Source organism: Trichomycterus rosablanca, chromosome 1 (genome assembly GCF_030014385.1).
Source record: "Trichomycterus rosablanca isolate fTriRos1 chromosome 1, fTriRos1.hap1, whole genome shotgun sequence".
In the NCBI taxonomy this organism is placed as follows: domain Eukaryota; kingdom Metazoa; phylum Chordata; class Actinopteri; order Siluriformes; family Trichomycteridae; genus Trichomycterus; species Trichomycterus rosablanca.
The window spans coordinates 4,656,106-4,673,966 of record NC_085988.1 but is presented as its reverse complement, the minus strand read 5'-3'; the positions used below and the strand labels follow the sequence as shown (position 1 = coordinate 4,673,966).

The 17,861-nt window shown below is 44.3% G+C and overlaps 1 protein-coding gene, 1 pseudogene and 1 gene segment (V, D, J or C); 1 reads left to right on the top strand and 2 right to left on the bottom strand.

The window, feature by feature from the left end:
* The window catches only part of LOC134316941 (zinc finger protein 850-like), a 1,214,164-nt pseudogene that overhangs the window by 71,028 nt on the left and 1,125,275 nt on the right, over window positions 1-17,861 (top strand).
* Window positions 1-17,861, bottom strand: part of LOC134317556 (Ig kappa chain V-III region MOPC 63-like) — a 152,592-nt gene that overhangs the window by 104,911 nt on the left and 29,820 nt on the right. Inside the window, 1 exon segment of the V gene segment in view lies at window positions 9,758-9,774. Within this exon segment, the coding sequence occupies window positions 9,758-9,774 (17 nt within the window).
* Window positions 4,862-6,585, bottom strand: LOC134317198 (uncharacterized). Of its 2 annotated transcripts, XM_062997961.1 has the most exons (4): window positions 5,604-6,585; window positions 5,339-5,501; window positions 5,114-5,251; window positions 4,862-5,013 (listed from the first exon to the last, which is right to left on the bottom strand). In XM_062997961.1, the coding sequence occupies exons 1-4, from the start codon at window positions 6,381-6,383 to the stop codon at window positions 4,946-4,948; spliced, it is 1,149 nt and encodes a 382-aa protein (XP_062854031.1). In that variant the 5' UTR covers window positions 6,384-6,585; the 3' UTR covers window positions 4,862-4,945. The 2 variants fall into 2 exon arrangements, with proteins under 2 accessions (XP_062854031.1, XP_062854023.1); XM_062997953.1 differs by having other exon boundaries at window positions 5,339-6,576.

Genomic DNA, 17,861 nt, shown 5'->3' with positions numbered 1-17,861 from the left:
TATCTTCACACAAGGTTCATTAGTTCACAAGTTTATATCAAACACAGTCATGGACAATTTAGTGTGTCCAATTCACCTCACTTGCATGTTTTTGGACTGTGGGAGGAAACCGGAGCTCCCGGAGTAAACCCATGCAGACACGGGGAGAACATGCAAACTCATGATGTAGTAATATTATAACACATACTTGTGTTTCATTCTACTACTGCTACTTTAATCAATAAAGAACTTAAAAACAAATTAAGTCATGAATATTCTGATGTAACAGGATAATTTGGAGTATGTCATTCAGTGCAACATAAAATCATCATACAGTGCAACAAAAACATTTGCTTAAAATAACTGTAACAAGTAATTTTTTTTTTTTTTTTTCATGTGAATGCAAGAGAATCCAGGCCGGCTTCGAGTTTGATTGGGTTTCAAATAGAATAGAATGTGTAGCAAAAACGTCTTGTATACAAATAAACAAAATCCCAAGACGCGAGTACAAACAATGCACAGAAAATTCAAAACAGAGTAAGTACAGTTTCTTCTGAGGTTTTAAATCTTTTGTAAGAGATATACTAAACTTAGAAATTTGAAATGGATAAGATTGTTCCTTGTGTGTGTATTTTTTCATAAATTAGTCGTTGCACTGATTGACATTTTTGTGCCCTTGTTGTGTGTCAACCACACTAAAACTATCAAATAAGCAAAATGCTGAGAAAAAAAATACATATTTACATAGGTGACACATTTGTGCACAATATTAAATGAAAAAATTATACAATTTAACCATTTTATTTTTTTGGTACTTGGAACACCCTATTCGTCTTTCACCCATATATATATTTATATATGTATATTACATTTGATGTAACAGTTTTTACAAATGAGTGGATTAATGTAGTGCATCACTGTAAGGTTGCAGTGATACTGGTAATGAAGTGTGGAGTATTTGCCATTGTACTGTGGTTAATATGTGGCTAGTGGAATAGTTTGTCAGTAAATATGTATAGTTGTGCCAATGCCATATATATATACACCATTATGCAAAGTAGACAGGTGATACATGTAGGATGTAGAATTGGTGGAATGTCTTCAATGGATGGTCAGACCAAGCTAAACATACAGTGGGGCCAAAAAGTATTTAGTCAGCCACTGATTGTGCAAGTTCTCCTACTTAGAAAGATGAGAGAGGTCTGTAATTTTCATCATAGCTACACTTCAACTATGAGAGACAAAATGAGAAAAAAAATCCAGGAAATCACATTGTAGGATTTTTAAAGAATTAATTTGTAAATTATGGTGGAAAATAAGAATTTGGTCAATAACAAAAGTTCAACTCAATACTTTGTAACATAACCTTTGTTGGCAATGACAGAGTTCAAACGTTTCCTGTAAGTCTTCACCAGGTTTGCACACACTGTAGCTGGTATTTTGGCCCATTCCTCCATGCAGATCTCCTCTAGAGCAGTGATGTTTTGGGGCTGTCGCTGGGTCACACGGACTCCACAAATTTTCTATGGGGTTGAGGTCTGGAGACTGGCTAGGCCACTCCAGGACCTTGAAATGCTTTTTACGGAGCCTATCCTTTGTTGCCCGAGCGGTGTGTTTGGGATCATTGTCATGCTGGAAGACCCAGCCACGTTCCATCTTCAATGCTCTCACTGATGGAAGGAGGTTTTGGCTTAAAATCTCACGATACATGGCCCCGTTCATTCTTCCCTTAACACGGATCAGTCGTCCTGTCCCCTTTGCAGAAAAACAGCCCCAAAGCATGATGTTTCCACCCCCATGCTTCACAGTAGGTATGGTGTTCTTGGGATGCAACTCAGCATTCTTCTTCCTCCAAACACGACGAGTTGAGTTTTTACCAAAAAGTTCCATTTTGGTTTCATCTGACCACATGATATTCTTCAAATCCTCTTCTGGATCATCCATATGCTCTCTGGCAAACTTCAGACGGGCCTGGACATGTACTGGCTTAAGCAGGGGGACACGCCTGGCACTGCAGGATTTGAGTCCCTCTCGGCGTAGTGTGTTACTGATGGTAGCCTTTGTTACTTTGGTCCCAGCTCTCTGCAAGTCATTCATCAGGTCCCTCCGTGTAGTTCTGGGATTTCTTACAATTGCTCCCACAGTTGATTTATTCACACCAACCTGCTTGCCTATTGTAGATTCACTCTTCCCAGCCTGGTGCAGGTCTACAATTTTCTTCCTGATGTCCTTCGACAGCTCTTTGGTCTTGGCCATGGTTGAGTTTGGAGTCTGGCTGTTTTAGGCTGTGGACAGGTGTCTTTTATACAGATAACGAGGTCAAACAGGTGTCATTAATACAGGTAACGAGTGGAGGACAGAAGACCTTTTTAAAGTAGAAGTTACAGGTCTGTGAGAGCCAGAAATCTTGCTTGTTTGTGGGTGACCAAATACTTATTTTCCACCATAATTTACAAATAAATTCTTTAAAACTCCTACAATGTGATTTCCTGGATTTTTTTTCTCATTTTGCCTCTCATAGTTGAAGTGTATCTATGATGAAAATTACAGACCTCTCTCATCTTTCTAAGTAGGAGAACCTGCACAATCAGTGGCTGACTAAATACTTTTTGGCCCCACTGTAAACTATTTTGTTCACAGAGGAAACATCCATCAAAGCTGAAGGCCTTTAGTGACCTTGTGACAACACGGAAGCGAGCCCAGGAACCACCAGACACCCCATGCAAGCAAGCAAAAATAAATGATGTGATGGCAGTGGGTGCAAACAGACATGTGCCACAGGCAAATGTTGACAGGCTCATTATTTACTTTATTTGTGATTTGTCATTTCCAGACCCACTGTCCGGACCAGAACAGAGGAAGCTGCCCATCAGATGAGGAAGACTTTGATGTCACACCTCAGTAAAGTCAGCTATGTCGCCACCACTACAGATTGTTGGACAGCACACCAGCAAAGTTACATAGGGGTCACAACTCGCTGGATAGATGAGGAAACCTTGGAGAGGAAATCTGATGCACTTGCTTGCAAGAGGTTGAAAGGGTCCCACACATTTGATGTCTTAGCAAGTGCCCTTAATGACATTCATTGCCAATACGAAATAAGGGGGAAAGTGGTAAGAACCACAACAGACAGTGGCTCAAACTTCATTAAAGCATTCAGTGTGTTTGGTGAGCAAAGCCAACCTGAGGAAGCAGAGTCAGACCAAGACTCTTCTTCTGAGGAGCCCAAAGCTGAATACATGGACATATTCAGCATCCTGAAACAAGACAACGGTCTTGAGTACCAGCTTCCTCCACATCAAAGATGTGCCTGCCACCTGTTAAACTTAGTTGTGAATACAGATGCTGCCATGGCAGAAGAGAAGAATGATACATACAGACGGCTATCACGTGCAGCCTTTGAGAAATGCCAAGCAATCTGGAACAAATCGGGTCGGTCATACATAGCAGCCGAATTTGTGGAAGATAATTGCAAGCTCCATCTCATTCGGCCATGTCCAACTCGGTGGAACTCACCATACATGTCTGAGGAGAGAATCATACGTATCATAGAAGAGAAGGGGGAGGATGCTATTTGACTAGACATTCCACATCTATTCCTGCAGGAAATTTACTACAAGTTGTCTACATTTGCTTTATGTCATACAGGTCGTGTCCGGTTGAAGTCGCTTTCCTGACTGAGTACTGTCCTGTGATGAAGCCTGTGGTGCAGGCTTTAAACATCCTTCAGTCTGAAACCAACACGCACATGGGTTGGCTCCTGCCAGCGATCATCCAGCTACAAGCTAAACTCAGCAGACTGGAGACATCCTCCAAGATGTGCCCACCACTCATCAGAGCTATTCAGGGTGGTGTCCAAAAGCGCTTTGGTGGGATGATGGAAGACCCTGAACTGATTGCTGCAGCAATTCTTTTGCCAAAGTTCAAGACCACCTGGACTGAGAGGGCTGATATCAGAGAAGCAGGTATGATTTTTTTTTTATTAATCCTAGTCCTGTCCACTTTGTTTCTTTTGTAATAAATGCATCTAGTCTTTCTGCACAAGTTGTAGTTATTATAATTTCTGTATTATGACAAACTCTTGTTGCCACATTAATCAACTTAATTGTCAGAACTATTCGGTGTGTGGTGTTGTGTGTTTGTCACTCAACAGCTCTGGTCTATGTGAGACCACACCTTGACCAGATGGCAGAGGCTGTGTTGGAGCAAGTCAGGCAAAATTCATCAGATGAAGATGATTTTTACTTCTCATTAAAGGTCACAAGGTACAGGAGAACTGGATGGGTACCTTGCCTGTACCTCAAATAAGCTAGATTTGCTGAATTCATTTCCACACATCAAAAAGCTTTCTCTAAAACTCAACACTGGTCTGCCTGCCTCAGCCGCCTGTGAGCGTCTCTTCAGCTGTGCTGGACCGCTGTTCACTGAAAAGCCAACAAGGATAAACTCCACTAACTTTGAAAATGGACTACTGCTCAAATTTAACAAGAATTTCAGAGAGTAGTGCTCTAAAGATGGACACAAATAAAGGAGCAGTAATCTAGTTGTCAATATGTTTTTATTTTTTATTATTATATTTTAATTAAAAACATTTATTGTGAGATGTATATCCACTTGTCTTGTTTGCATTACACATGAGACCCCCCCCCCCCCCCCGCGCTGTTAAAAAAAAAATAACGAAGTACCGTTTACTCTGAGTACATTTTAAATGAGTTACTTTTTACTTTAGTCTATTTTTAGTCTAGTAACTTTACTCGTACTTAAGTAAGAATTCATCTAAGTAATAGTACTTTCACTATTTTACTTTACTCTTTCCACCTCTGCTGTTTAGTTGGTTTAACCCTCAATACCCAACGTACACAAAATCAAACCAACCAACATGTTCATGAAGGCACTTTATTGTTATTTTGATGTTGGAAAAGTCGGCGTGTGATTGGATTATCTCCGGATCGTCACCACCTCAGCTTCAGACGTTGAAGAACTGGAACCGTTTGGTTCTCAGGCTGGTTCTCCTCGACTTCGGCATCGGGACACCTACACAGCAACACAGAGCCGACATGCACACGTGTTAGAGGAAACTCCAGCGTTACTCCACCTAGCGTGTATAACGTGTATTTCTGAATCTAAACCAGACCTTTATCTTCACACGCGCTCTCCATCAGAGCCCCGGACTCTTCAGGTTGGGCTTCGACGATGGGAACAAGAACGTCGTCCTGCAGCTGCTCGTGGTCCGGTTTGTTTGAAGACACCTCGGAGATGTTCTTCAGTGGATCTGATGGAGAAATGCAACCTGATTCAGTTTGTAATGTTCACCTTTATTAGATCACCACCATCTATCTATACAATCCTTCAAACGTACCTTCAGTGCATCCTCTATCCAGGTTCTGCTCCTTCACATTCCATATTTGGTGCTCCAAAGCTGCTGGCTTCTCCAGTTCTGTCCACTGGTGCTCAGGTGCTTCATCCCTGTCTGGTTCCTTCACCAGGTTCACTAGAACCACCCGCCTGTCCTGTAGACCCACCTGCTCCTCAGGTTTATTAACCTCATTCTTCAAACCTACCTGATCCACCCATTCTTCCACCTTCGTCATCTGGTCCGTCTGAACCATCTGGTTCTTTCCTACCTGCTTTGGTTTTTTCACTGTGTCCACCGGGTCCACCTGCCTCTCTACCTTCTTCATCTCATTCTCTATGAAACGAACCCTATTTTTTACATGTCCCTTCCCCTGCTCCTTCAGGATGACCAGCTCTGGTTCTTCCACCAGGTTCAGCTGGACCATCTGCCTCTCTGCTTTCATCATCTCATTCTCTATGAAACGAATCTTATTTTTTACATGTCCCATCCACTGGTCCTCTACGATGACCTGCTCTGGTTCTTTAACCAAGTTCAGCATGGCCACCTGCCTCTCTACCTTCTTCATGACCTGGTCTGGTTTTTTCACTGGGTCCACCTGCTCCACTGGGTCCACCTGCTCCACTGGGTCCACCTGCTCCACTGGGTCCACCTGCTCTAACTTCTTCATCTCAATCTCAAAAACCAGAACCACCTTGTCTACTGCTTTACTCCTCTGGTCCTTTAGGACGACCTGCTCTGGTTCTTCCACCAGCTCCCGTGGGGCCACCTGCATCTCTACCTTCTGGCGTCTCTGCCACCATTTTCTTTTCTTTACCTGCTTCTCCATCATTGGTATTTGGTCTGCCTGGTCCTCTAAAACCTTCTGCTCCACTCCTTGCCCCATCTCTTCACCCTTTACCCCGTTTCCCTTCTCACCCTCCACGTCCTGCATCTCCATCTTCTGGCGTCTCTGCCACCATTTTCTCTTCTTTACCTTCTCCGGTTCGTTTACCCGCCTGTGCGGCTCGTGTTGGTCAGATGGAAGAGTCCAACAGGAGAACATGTTCATGCTGCTTACTGTCTCGGCGTCTCAGATCAAATGAGCACAAACACATGAAACGCAGCAACTTATACCAGAGGTGTGGAGTGTGGTGATGTCATCATGATGATGTCACAATGTGTGCATGTAGCTGAGAGTGGTGCTGATCATCATCACTGCTGCTCTCAGCATCATTAACCTCTAGTGTAGAGTGGGACAGTGGTGGCCTAGTGGGAGGAGCTTCGGGCTATAACCCAAAGGTTGAGGGTTCCAATCCCAGTTCTGCCTTTTAGCAAGACCTTTAACCCTGTTTGCTCCAGGGGCGTAACAGCTGGAATACTGCACACCTGTACATGTAATACATGACAAATAAAGGCAATCTATTATATTACCATATACGTATTTACACACACACACACACACACACACACACACACACACACACACACACCGACCAGGCATAACATTATGACCACTGACAGCTGAAGTGAATAACACTGATTATCTCTTCATCACAGCACCTGTTAGTTGGGGGGGGGGGGGGGGGTATATTAGACAGCAAGTGAACATTTTATCCTCAAAGTTGATGTTAGAAGCAGTTAGTGAGCGTGAGGATCTGATCGAGTTTGACGAGGGCCAAATTGTGACGGCTAGACGACTGGGTCAGAGCATCTCCAAAACTGCAGCTCTTGTGGGGTGTGTCCCAGTCTGCAGTGGTCAGTATCTATCAAAAGTGCTCCAAGGAGGGAACAGTGGTAAACCAGCGTCAGGGTCATGAGCGGCCAAGGCTCATTGATGGCCCGTGTGATCCGATCCAACAGACGAGCTCCTGTAGCTCAAACTGCTGAAGAAGTTCATGCTGGTTCTGATAGAAAGGTGTCAGAATACACAGAGCATCACAGTTTGTTGCTGCAGATCAGTCACGGTGCCCATGCTGACCTCTGTCCACCACTGAAAGCACCAACAATGGGCATGTGCACATCAGAACTGGACCACGGAGCAATGGAAGAAGGTGGTCTGGTCTGATGAATCAGGGTTTTTTTTACATCACGTGGACGTCCGGGTGTGTGTGTGTCGCTTACCCGGGGAACACATGGCACCAGGATGCATTGTGGGAAGAAGGCAAGCCGGCGGAGGCAGTGTGATGCTTTGGGCGACGTTCTGCTAGGAAACCTCGGGTCCTGCCATCCATGTGGATGTTACTTTGACACGTAGCTCCTACCTAAGCATCGTTGTAGACCATGTTCACCCTCTCATGGAGACGCTTCCCTGATATCTGTGGCCTCTTTCAGCACAAAACTAAAATGCTTCAGGAATGTTTTGAGGAGCAAAACAACCAGTTTGAGGTGTCGACCTGGCCTCCAAATTCCCCAGATCTCGATCCGATCGAGCATCTGTGGGACATGCTGGACAAACAAGTCTGATCCATGGAGGCTCCACCTCACAACCTACAGGAGTTAAAGGATCTGCTGCTGACATCATGGTGCCAGGTGGTGTGGAGTCCATGCCTTGACGGGTCAGGGCTGTTTTGGCAGCAAAAGCGGGGGACCAACACAATATTAGGAAGGTGGTCATAATGTTATACCTGATCAGTGGATTATTATTACTATATTTGTATTAGCCCCAGTCCCTGCCACTGAGAAGCACCTTTATATACTGATGCTGCCACCACCATGTTTCACAGTAAGGATGATATTAGCCTCAATCCAGTACAAGCCAATCTTTTTTATTTCTATTTTGTCACAATTAGCACAAATTCCAACAGACACACTGCAAAATCTTATGGAAACATGGGTGGAGGTATTTGTATATTTGTATATTTATGGCATTGGTATCGGAATGGGATGTCCATCAATCTGATGCTCGTCCACACCCTGTACAGTCCCAGATTTGGCAGTATTAATGACCCTGATCTCTCCGGTCCAGGATCAATTCAAGCTCAGTGCGTGTGGCTTTAAATCAGCAAGTTAGCATCAATTATATCAGTCATGGGTGAGACGGCGGCGCCTGATAGCCCAACGCGTTTTACGGCTGATGATAAAAGCTAAAGAGCCGAAAAGAAAACGTGCACCCTGACATGAAAAATGCGGCACGTCCTTCTCTCGTGCCCTTGAGGGGCATTTAGGACGGAGCTTGTGGATGGGGGGCAATAAATCAGGAGGCAAAATTGTAAAGGATCACTGCCGACCTCCAGAGATTGATGTGAGCGCAGGTGTACGTTTCATTTATCACTTACAAAATTATATAATGAAAATAATGTGAGCTGCCCTGCTGCCACTACCTACCTGATCAGCTGCCTCAGTAGAGAGGATTCTAATAAGACATGAAACTCATAAGGCAGATTATTTAGACACAGTTTTAGCTCACTAAGCTAACACAGTTAGCATCAGGATGTTCAAACCGATGGGCTGAGGCTGCACAACCCGCTAGCACGCTGGCAACGTCTCCCTCCATGTACCGAAAACAGTTAAACTGTCCCTGACGAGCCTGAATTTACAACCCGAAATCAGTGCAATAAAGAAGCCTTATGTTAACCATGTCCTGAAGCGGCGTCAACTTCTCTGGGCTCGGGGGCATCTAGGATGGACCATCACACAGTGGAAATGTGTCTTGTGGTCAGATATATCAGCAATCCAGGTCTTTTTTGGAACAAATGGACGGCGTGTGCTCCGGACCAAAGACGGAAAGGATCCAGACTGTTATTAGCAACAAGTCCAAAAGCCTTGTCATGGTATGGGGGCGTGTCAGTACCAGGGTCTGTCATGGTATGGGGGTGTGTCAGTACCAGGGTCTGTCATGGTATGGGGGTGTGTCAGTACCAGGGTCTGTCATGGTATGGGAGTGTCAGTATCAGGGTCTGTCATGGTATGGGGTGTGTCAGTGCCCTTGATAAAGGTCATTTACACTCTGTACCTAAAAGTACATTGAGATCTTAGAGCAACATGTGCTGCCTTAAACACGTCGTCTTTTCCAGGGACGTCCAGCATTTTTCAACAAGACGATGCAAAACCACCTGCTGCACACATTACAAAGGCACGGCTGTGAAAGAAGAGGGTACAGGTACTGGACTGGTCTGCCTGCAGTCCTGACCTGTCCCCAATAGAGAACGTGTGGAGAATTTTCAAATAGAAAATGTAACAATGACGACCCCGTACTGTTCTTTTTACCAAGGGAATTTACCACAACAACAATCACGGCAGTATACATCCCCCTAGACGCTAATGCCAAGTTAGCACTGGAAAAGCTACATGACAGCATTAATAACCAGCTGACTGCGCACCCAGACAGTGTTATTATTGTAGCAGGGATCTAAAATCGGTCAAGCCCAAATTTCACAGTAATGTACATTTCCCGACGAGAGAGAACAAAACCCTGGACCAAGTGTACACGAACATCTCAGGGATGTTTAAAGCCTCTCCATCTGCACATCTAGGACAGTCGGATCATATTTCTCTTACTCTGATCCCAGCTTACAGACCAAAGATCTGCAGAACAAAACCAAATATCAGGACAGTACAAGTGTGGTCTGAGGAAACCACCTCAATGCTACAGGACTGCTTTGATAGCACAAATTGGGACTTGTTTGCAGAGGTGACAGACTTGGAGGAATACACTGCTTCAGTTCTAGGATACATAAATTTTTGTACAGAAAATGTGCTAACACAAAGAACAATAAAGGTGTTTCCTAATCAAAAACCATGGATAAATGGCAAGGTGAGGACACTACTTAAGGAGCGTGATGCAGCATTCAGGTCAGGTGACAAACAAACCTACAGTGAAGCACGGGGGAAAATTAAAAGAGGCATCAGGGAGGTAAAACGGAAACACAAACAGCGCATTGAGGACCATTTCAATAACAACAATGCACACAGCATGTGGAATGGTATAAGGGCCCTGTCTATAACACCACCAATGTCCTGCCTAATGATGACCCGACACTGCCTGATGCTCTGAACCAATTCTTCTCCCGTTTTGACACTCAGAATGTGGCTCTGCCCATCCCCCCACTCACCAACCCGACTGCTGGGGGACCAACACTGGTTCTAAACCACCATCAGGTGAGAACCACCCTGAGGAAAGTCAATGCAAGCAAAGCGGCAGGTCCAGATGGAATTCCCGGCCGGGTGCTGAAAGCATGTGCTGACCAGCTTACAGAGGTGTTTACCAGCATATTCAACCTCTCACTCCAACAAGCTGCTGTCCCAACGTTTCTCAAATCCTCCACCATCGTTCCTGTACCCAAGAAATCGGCTTCATCATGCCTGAATGACTATCGTCCAGTGGTTCTAACACCCATAGTCATGAAATGCTTCGAGAAGCTGGTGCTTTCACACATCAGAACAGTCATCCCACCTGGCCTGGACATGTATCAGTTTGCCTACCAACCAAATCGCTCCACAGAGGACGCCATCACAACAGCACTCCACACCGCACTGACACATTTGGAGGAACCTGACAGCTATGTAAGGATTTTATTTGTGGACTTTAGCTCCGCATTTAACACGATCATCCCCAATAAACTGGTCAGCAAACTGGTGAACCTGGGCCTGACTTCCTCAATGTGTACCTGGATTATGGATTTTCTCACTGGACGTCCACAAAAGGTCAAAATTGGCAACCACACCTCCTCCACCCTCATCTTAAACACAGGAACTCCGCAGGGTTGTGTTAAGCCCTATGCTTTTCACACTTTTTACACAGGACTGTACCCCCATTCACAATTCCAACAGAATAATTACATTTGCAGATGACAACAATAGTCGGACTGATCTCCAACAATCAGGAGATGGCCTACCGGCAGGACGTAGCTCACTTGTCTGATTGGTGTACATTAAACAACATGGCTCTTAACACCACTAAGACAAAGTAGATCGTCATTGACTTTCGAAAAACAAAGGAGATAAACCACCTCCCCCTGCACATCAATGGAGACAAGGTGGAGATGGTGAAAAGTCTACGCGTCTGACCAGCTGACGTGGACTGTTTACACCTCACACTTGATTAAGAAAGCTCAACAAAGACTCTTCTTTCTCAGGAAGCTGAAAAAGGCCAAGCTACCACAGAAACTACTAGTAAACTTTTACAAGAGCACAATAGAAAGTATTCTGACCAGCAATTTAACAGTGTGGTATTTAAGCTGCACTGCCGCCGAGCGTAAGGTCTGCATCGCGTAGTGAAAACAGCTCAACGGATTATTGGCACAGAACTTTCACACCTGGATGTGTTGTATGCTGGCCGACTGAGGAAGAAGGCTGGCAGCATCATCAAAGACACCACACACCCCGGACACACACTGTTCCAGCTACTACCCTCAGGCAAACGATTCAAGACAATAAAAGCACGTACAAACAGACTAAGGAACAGCTTTTTTCCTAGAGCTGTGGCCTCCATCACACACCACAGGACTGAAAAGGACTGAGCACACACACAGGACTACGTCACACACGGACTATGCAGCATTTGCACACCCAGTCAGTATTTAATATTTAAAGTAAAAATGTAAATTCACTTAAAAAGTGCAAAGATTTTTTTTATTATCTTATTTTTATTATTTATTTTTTTTAGAGTGTAAATAATTTTCTACTACTGCCTTTCTTCTACTGCTGCTACTCTTTTGGAGAGATGCCACTCAAAATTTCATTGTACTTGTGTATAGTGACAATAAAGATTCTATTCTATTCTATTCGAACAGCGTGGTGGAGCTGGAGGGGCACGCGATCTTCAGAGCTGATAGAGTAGCAGCAGCATCGGGTAAGAGCCGCGGTGGTGGTGTTTGCATTTATGTAAACAAAACATGGTGCATGGAATGTCATAGTGAACAACTACTGCTCTGCTGACCTGGAATACCTGGTTATAAAGTGTAGACCTTTCTATCTTCCACGTGAGTTTTCCTGCATTGTTGTTACTGCAGTTTATATTTCTCCGAATGCTAATGCTAACATAGCTATAAAAGACCTATGTACTGCTGTCAGCAAATTTGCACCCAGATGGAGCATTTATTGTTGCTGGGGACTTTAATCATTGCAGTTTAAGATCTGGACTTCCAAAGTTTTATCAGAACGTCCACTGCACCACAAGCGGACTAAAAACTTTGGACCATGTTTACACAAATGTTGCTGATGCCAACAAAGCCACATCCCTCCCCCACCTGGGTCAGTCTGATCACCTGTTCCTCCACCCGGAGTGCTTCTCGGTATACCATATGGACAGAACAATTGAGTCGAGAAAGACAAGAGGAGATGGTGTGTGCATGATGGTAAACTGGTGGTCGATACGGTGGAAAAAAACGTAGTGAAAACTTTTCCCAACCAGAAGCCGTGTAGGGTGGCCAGACGTCCGGCTTTAGGTCGGACAGTCCGGTTTTTCAGCTGCCAGTCCTTCATCCACGCAACGCTAGGACGGACACTTAAAAATCCTCCTTTTGGTGTGAACTGGTTTCATTTTTGATCAATATTATCTGTCATTGTCTCAGGTACATGTCAAAACAAATGCTTTTGTGGTATTATGGTATTATATATTTTTTTCTCCCACCCGTTTTGCCACCCGTCCAATCAGAATCTTATTGGCATGTCTAGTGGCTATAAATAGAGGGGATCTAGTACGCTATGGCGTCCGTTACCTGGGTGATCACTTCCGCCGAGGGGGTTCCATTCGAGGTCTGGTTCCTGCTTTTCCGGGTCGTGAAGTTGTGGCTGATTGTTTGAGCCAGTGGCTGGATTGTGAGCTAGTAAACTGTCTTCAGGACCTGGCGTCTGTGCTTTCTGCGACTGACCGCTTTTAGGTGGGTTTTGCCATTATTCACGCTACGACACGAGGTCGGATGTTTGTCAGCGTTAGCTGAATTATCTTCATGTTTTCTGCTGTTTTCCGTTTGGATAAACGGAGTAACAATAATCGACTGGCTCCTGCTGTTTTGTTTCCTTTATTGTTTGGTATTGTTTTGTTACTCTTATTGTTTTGTACTGTTTTGTTTCTGTGTTTGTATTGTATTGTTTTTTGTTATTTTCTTGCTTTGCTGTTTTAATTGTTTTGTTTTGCTTTGATTGTTGTTTGTCTGCTTTGCTGAGTGTGTTAGCAGTAGTAGTAGATTTAAGTTATAATTGGTATTGCATTGTTTGTGGCATTGGTTGTTTCATAATAATTGGTTATTGGATTATTTTATTATTTGTAATCGGTATTGTGAATTAGATAGAGGGCCTACTGGGGCGGGTTAGACCACCATCTAGCTGGAGATGCATAGGTGTGTAGTGTGGGGTTTTTCACGGTGTGTGTGTTAGTTACTTGTTTGTCGTTGTCTTTAGTGTGTGTGTGTGTACAGTGTATCACAAAAGTGAGTACACCCCTCACATTTCTGCAGATATTTCATTATATCTTTTCATGGGACAACACTATAGACATGAAACTTGGATATAACTTAGAGTAGTCAGTGTACAGCTTGTATAGCAGTGTAGATTTACTGTCTTCTGAAAATAACTCAACACACAGCCATTAATGTCTAAATAGCTGCAACATAAGTGAGTACACCCCACAGTGAACATGTCCAAATTGTGCCCAAAGTGTCAATATTTTGTGTGACCACCATTATTATCCAGCACTGCCTTAACCCTCCTGGGCATGGAATTCACCAGAGCTGCACAGGTTGCTACTGGAATCCTCTTCCACTCCTCCATGATGACATCACGGAGCTGGTGGATGTTAGACACCTTGAACTCCTCCACCTTCCACTTGAGGATGCGCCACAGGTGCTCAATTGGGTTTAGTCCATCACCTTTACCTTCAGCTTCCTCAGCAAGGCAGTTGTCATCTTGGAGGTTGTGTTTGGGGTCGTTATCCTGTTGGAAAACTGCCATGAGGCCCAGTTTTCAAAGGGAGGGGATCATGCTCTGTTTCAGAATGTCACAGTACATGTTGGAATTCATGTTTCCCTCAATGAACTGCAGCTCCCCAGTGCCAGCAACACTCATGCAGCCCAAGACCATGATGCTACCACCACCATGCTTGACTGTAGGCAAGATACAGTTGTCTTGGTACTTCTCACCAGGGCGCCGCCACACATGCTGGACACCATCTGAGCCAAACAAGTTTATCTTGGTCTCGTCAGACCACAGGGCATTCCAGTAATCCATGTTCTTGGACTGCTTGTCTTCAGCAAACTGTTTGCGGGCTTTCTTGTGCGTCAGCTTCCTTCTGGGATGACGACCATGCAGACCGAGTTGATGCAGTGTGCGGCGTATGGTCTGAGCACTGACAGGCTGACCTCCCACGTCTTCAACCTCTGCAGCAATGCTGGCAGCACTCATGTGTCTATTTTTTAAAGCCAACCTCTGGATATGACGCCGAACACGTGGACTCGACTTCTTTGGTCGACCCTGGCGAAGCCTGTTCCGAGTGGAACCTGTCCTGGAAAACCGCTGTATGACCTTGGCCACCATGCTGTAGCTCAGTTTCAGGGTGTTAGCGATCTTCTTATAGCCCAGGCCATCTTTGTGGAGAGCAACAATTCTATTTCTCACATCCTCAGAGAGTTCTTTGCCATGAGGTGCCATGTTGAATATCCAGTGGCCAGTATGAGAGAATTGTACCCAAAACACCAAATTTAACAGCCCTGCTCCCCATTTACACCTGGGACCTTGACACATGACACCAGGGAGGGACAACGACACATTTGGGCACAATTTGGACATGTTCACTGTGGGGTGTACTCACTTATGTTGCAGCTATTTAGACATTAATGGCTGTGTGTTGAGTTATTCTCAGAAGACAGTAAATCTACACTGCTATACAAGCTGTACACTGACTACTCTAAGTTATATCCAAGTTTCATGTCTATAGTGTTGTCCCATGAAAAGATATAATGAAATATTTGCAGAAATGTGAGGGGTGTACTTACTTTTGTGATACACTGTATGTGGCGCACATGTATGTGTGGCTTGTGCTATGCTTTGCTTTTTTTTATCAGCGTCTCCTTGTAGGTGAGTGAGTCGGCCTCCTGACTGGTAAGTCCTTGAGTGTCACATCCGGTTTTCGTACTACTACTATTTTATTTTTCTTGATTCTGGTCAAGTGATTCTGTGTGAATTGTTCTTTTGCTTTTTTTGTGTTTTTTTGTTTGTTTATTTATTCGTAATTTGTTTCATAATGAGTAGTTGTATAAATAAAAACCCATTGTTTTGAGTGGAGACAAGTCTCTGTCCTTCTTTTCTTGTATAACGAATCTGTGTGCCCTATTTGGGTTAAGTAATGGTGTTTGTTCCCTGGGTATAAATACCTGGGGTGGCGTTGTCGACCTTCCCTTTTACCGTCTCGTCACACTTTGTATTTCATTGGTTTAACAGCCTCATTTGACTGCTTATAGTGCTACCACTGGTCAATCGCAGAAGGTCCGCCCTCTAAATGCTAGTCTGTGATTCGCCCGCCCGCTCTGTTCTGTATACACCTCTACCTGAGTCAATTAGTCAGTTCTCATGCTCAGAAATGCTGTGAAAATGCCAAAAAGTAAACTTAAATATGAAAAGTAGACATTTACTTACATTTAGTGAGTAAAACAGTAATTTGTTATAGAATTCTTGCTTAAATTGGTCAAAAACTCTGTTATATGGGTTCTGGTTTCAGTCTTTGTGTTGCAGTGTCATGTCCGCTTGTTCCTGGCAGTGTCATGTCCCCCTGGTTCCTCCTTTTGGGTGTAATGTCCTCCTTTTTGGGATGTAATGTCCTCCTTTTTGGGATGTAATGTCCTCCTTTTTGTGACTATAAATGTGGCCACCCTAAAGCCGTGGGTGGATAAAACCGTCCGCGACACCCTGAACTCTCGCACCGCTGCCTACAATGCGGGGCTCATCAGCGGTAACATGGAGGAGTATAAAGCTGCATCTTACAGAGTACGCAGAGCGGTGAAGGAGGCGAGGTGGCGCTAAGGGGAGAAAATAGAGACAAAGTTCCAGCAGAGTGACTCTAGAACCCTGTGGCAGGGACTTTGGACAATCACGGATTACAGTAGCCCACCCACCAGACTGGTGAGTGCGGACATTTTTAACTTATCGCTGAACCAGCGCATCGTACCAACGTGCTTTAAACAATCCGTCATTGTTCCAGTCCTGAAGAACCAGCCAGCCTGCCTTAATGACTCTCTGTCATTAATGATCTCTAACAACGACGATAGGGCCTAACTAGAGAGGATTAAAAGTCAGTGTTGACTTCCGATAGAGTGAACGCCGGCGGGTTTGTCAGCCGCTGTGATTGTTGTGTTTAATGACTGTAAAATCGTGATCGACTCTACTAAACTGGATACTATAATAAAGTCTTCAAACTGGATGTAAAACTTGGCTTCCATGGACTTATTTTCGTCTGCCTCTGTCACCTGCCTAATACGAGCTTTCGCTGCCCTGTTTCACCCGGTGTTTCACCGGCTTCTTCTGAGTAAGTCTCAACTTTCTCGAGTTGTCAGTGTTTCAGCTGGTGTGAAAACGTAATTTTAACTGCTTTATTTTCACCAGATAGGTGGGCTTGGGGCAGACTTCTGCACTGTTGTATTACAGGACTAATTTGAACTCCATACTAGTTAATCTCAACATGGCATTTTATTCGACAAACTTTTGTCCCTGGACAGTAAGCAACACCTGCCTCTGGATATTTATAAGCGATGTGTCACTTTAGGAATCGCCCTGCATCCTTGCATCTATTCACCGTGGATCTAGCAGAAATCTGTGCCGGTATACAAGTGCTGATGAGGATGGTCACATCACCACTATCTGGTCTACAACTCGTCTACAACTTTACCACACCACTGCGCTGGCAAAGAAGGCTTGTTAGGGTCTATATCACCATGGGCGCTTAATGGACTTCAAACTACCCTCCAAGGTGCTTCTTGGCTTCTACACCTGCACCATTGAATCCATCATAACAGGAAACATCACTGCCTGGTTTGGAAACAGCACCAAGCAGGATAGGCAGGCTCTCCAGAGGGTGGTGCATTCAGCTGAGCGCATCATCCGGACTAAGCTTCCTGACCTGCAGTCCATGTACAGAAAATGGTGCTGGACAAGGGCCAGGAGAATAGTAAAGGACCCCAGTCATCCCAGCAATGGTCTGTTTTCTTTGTTACAGTCTGGGAAGCGTTTTCGTGCTCTAAAAGCCAAAACGGAGAGGATGAGAAGGAGCTTTTTCCCACAAGCTATTTGAGTCCTCAACCAAAATAACATTCAGGAATAAATTTACACAATCTAATTTATATGTATACATGTCTGTGTATATATAGACATATGTTTTGTAGATTTTGTAATTACTGTGGCAGAGCAGTCACAAAAACATTTCACTGCCAGTTGTACTGATCTCCATACCACGCTACATAGTTCTCATTTTGCTTTCAATTACATTTGTGTGGAGAATCCTCTTTATCTGAGCATGTTAGATTTAGGGTTGATGTATTAGCCAAGCACATTGAAATGAATGAGTACGTAGGTTTATACCCTCAAGATAATTTTTACGGCTATGACACAATGAATGACAAAG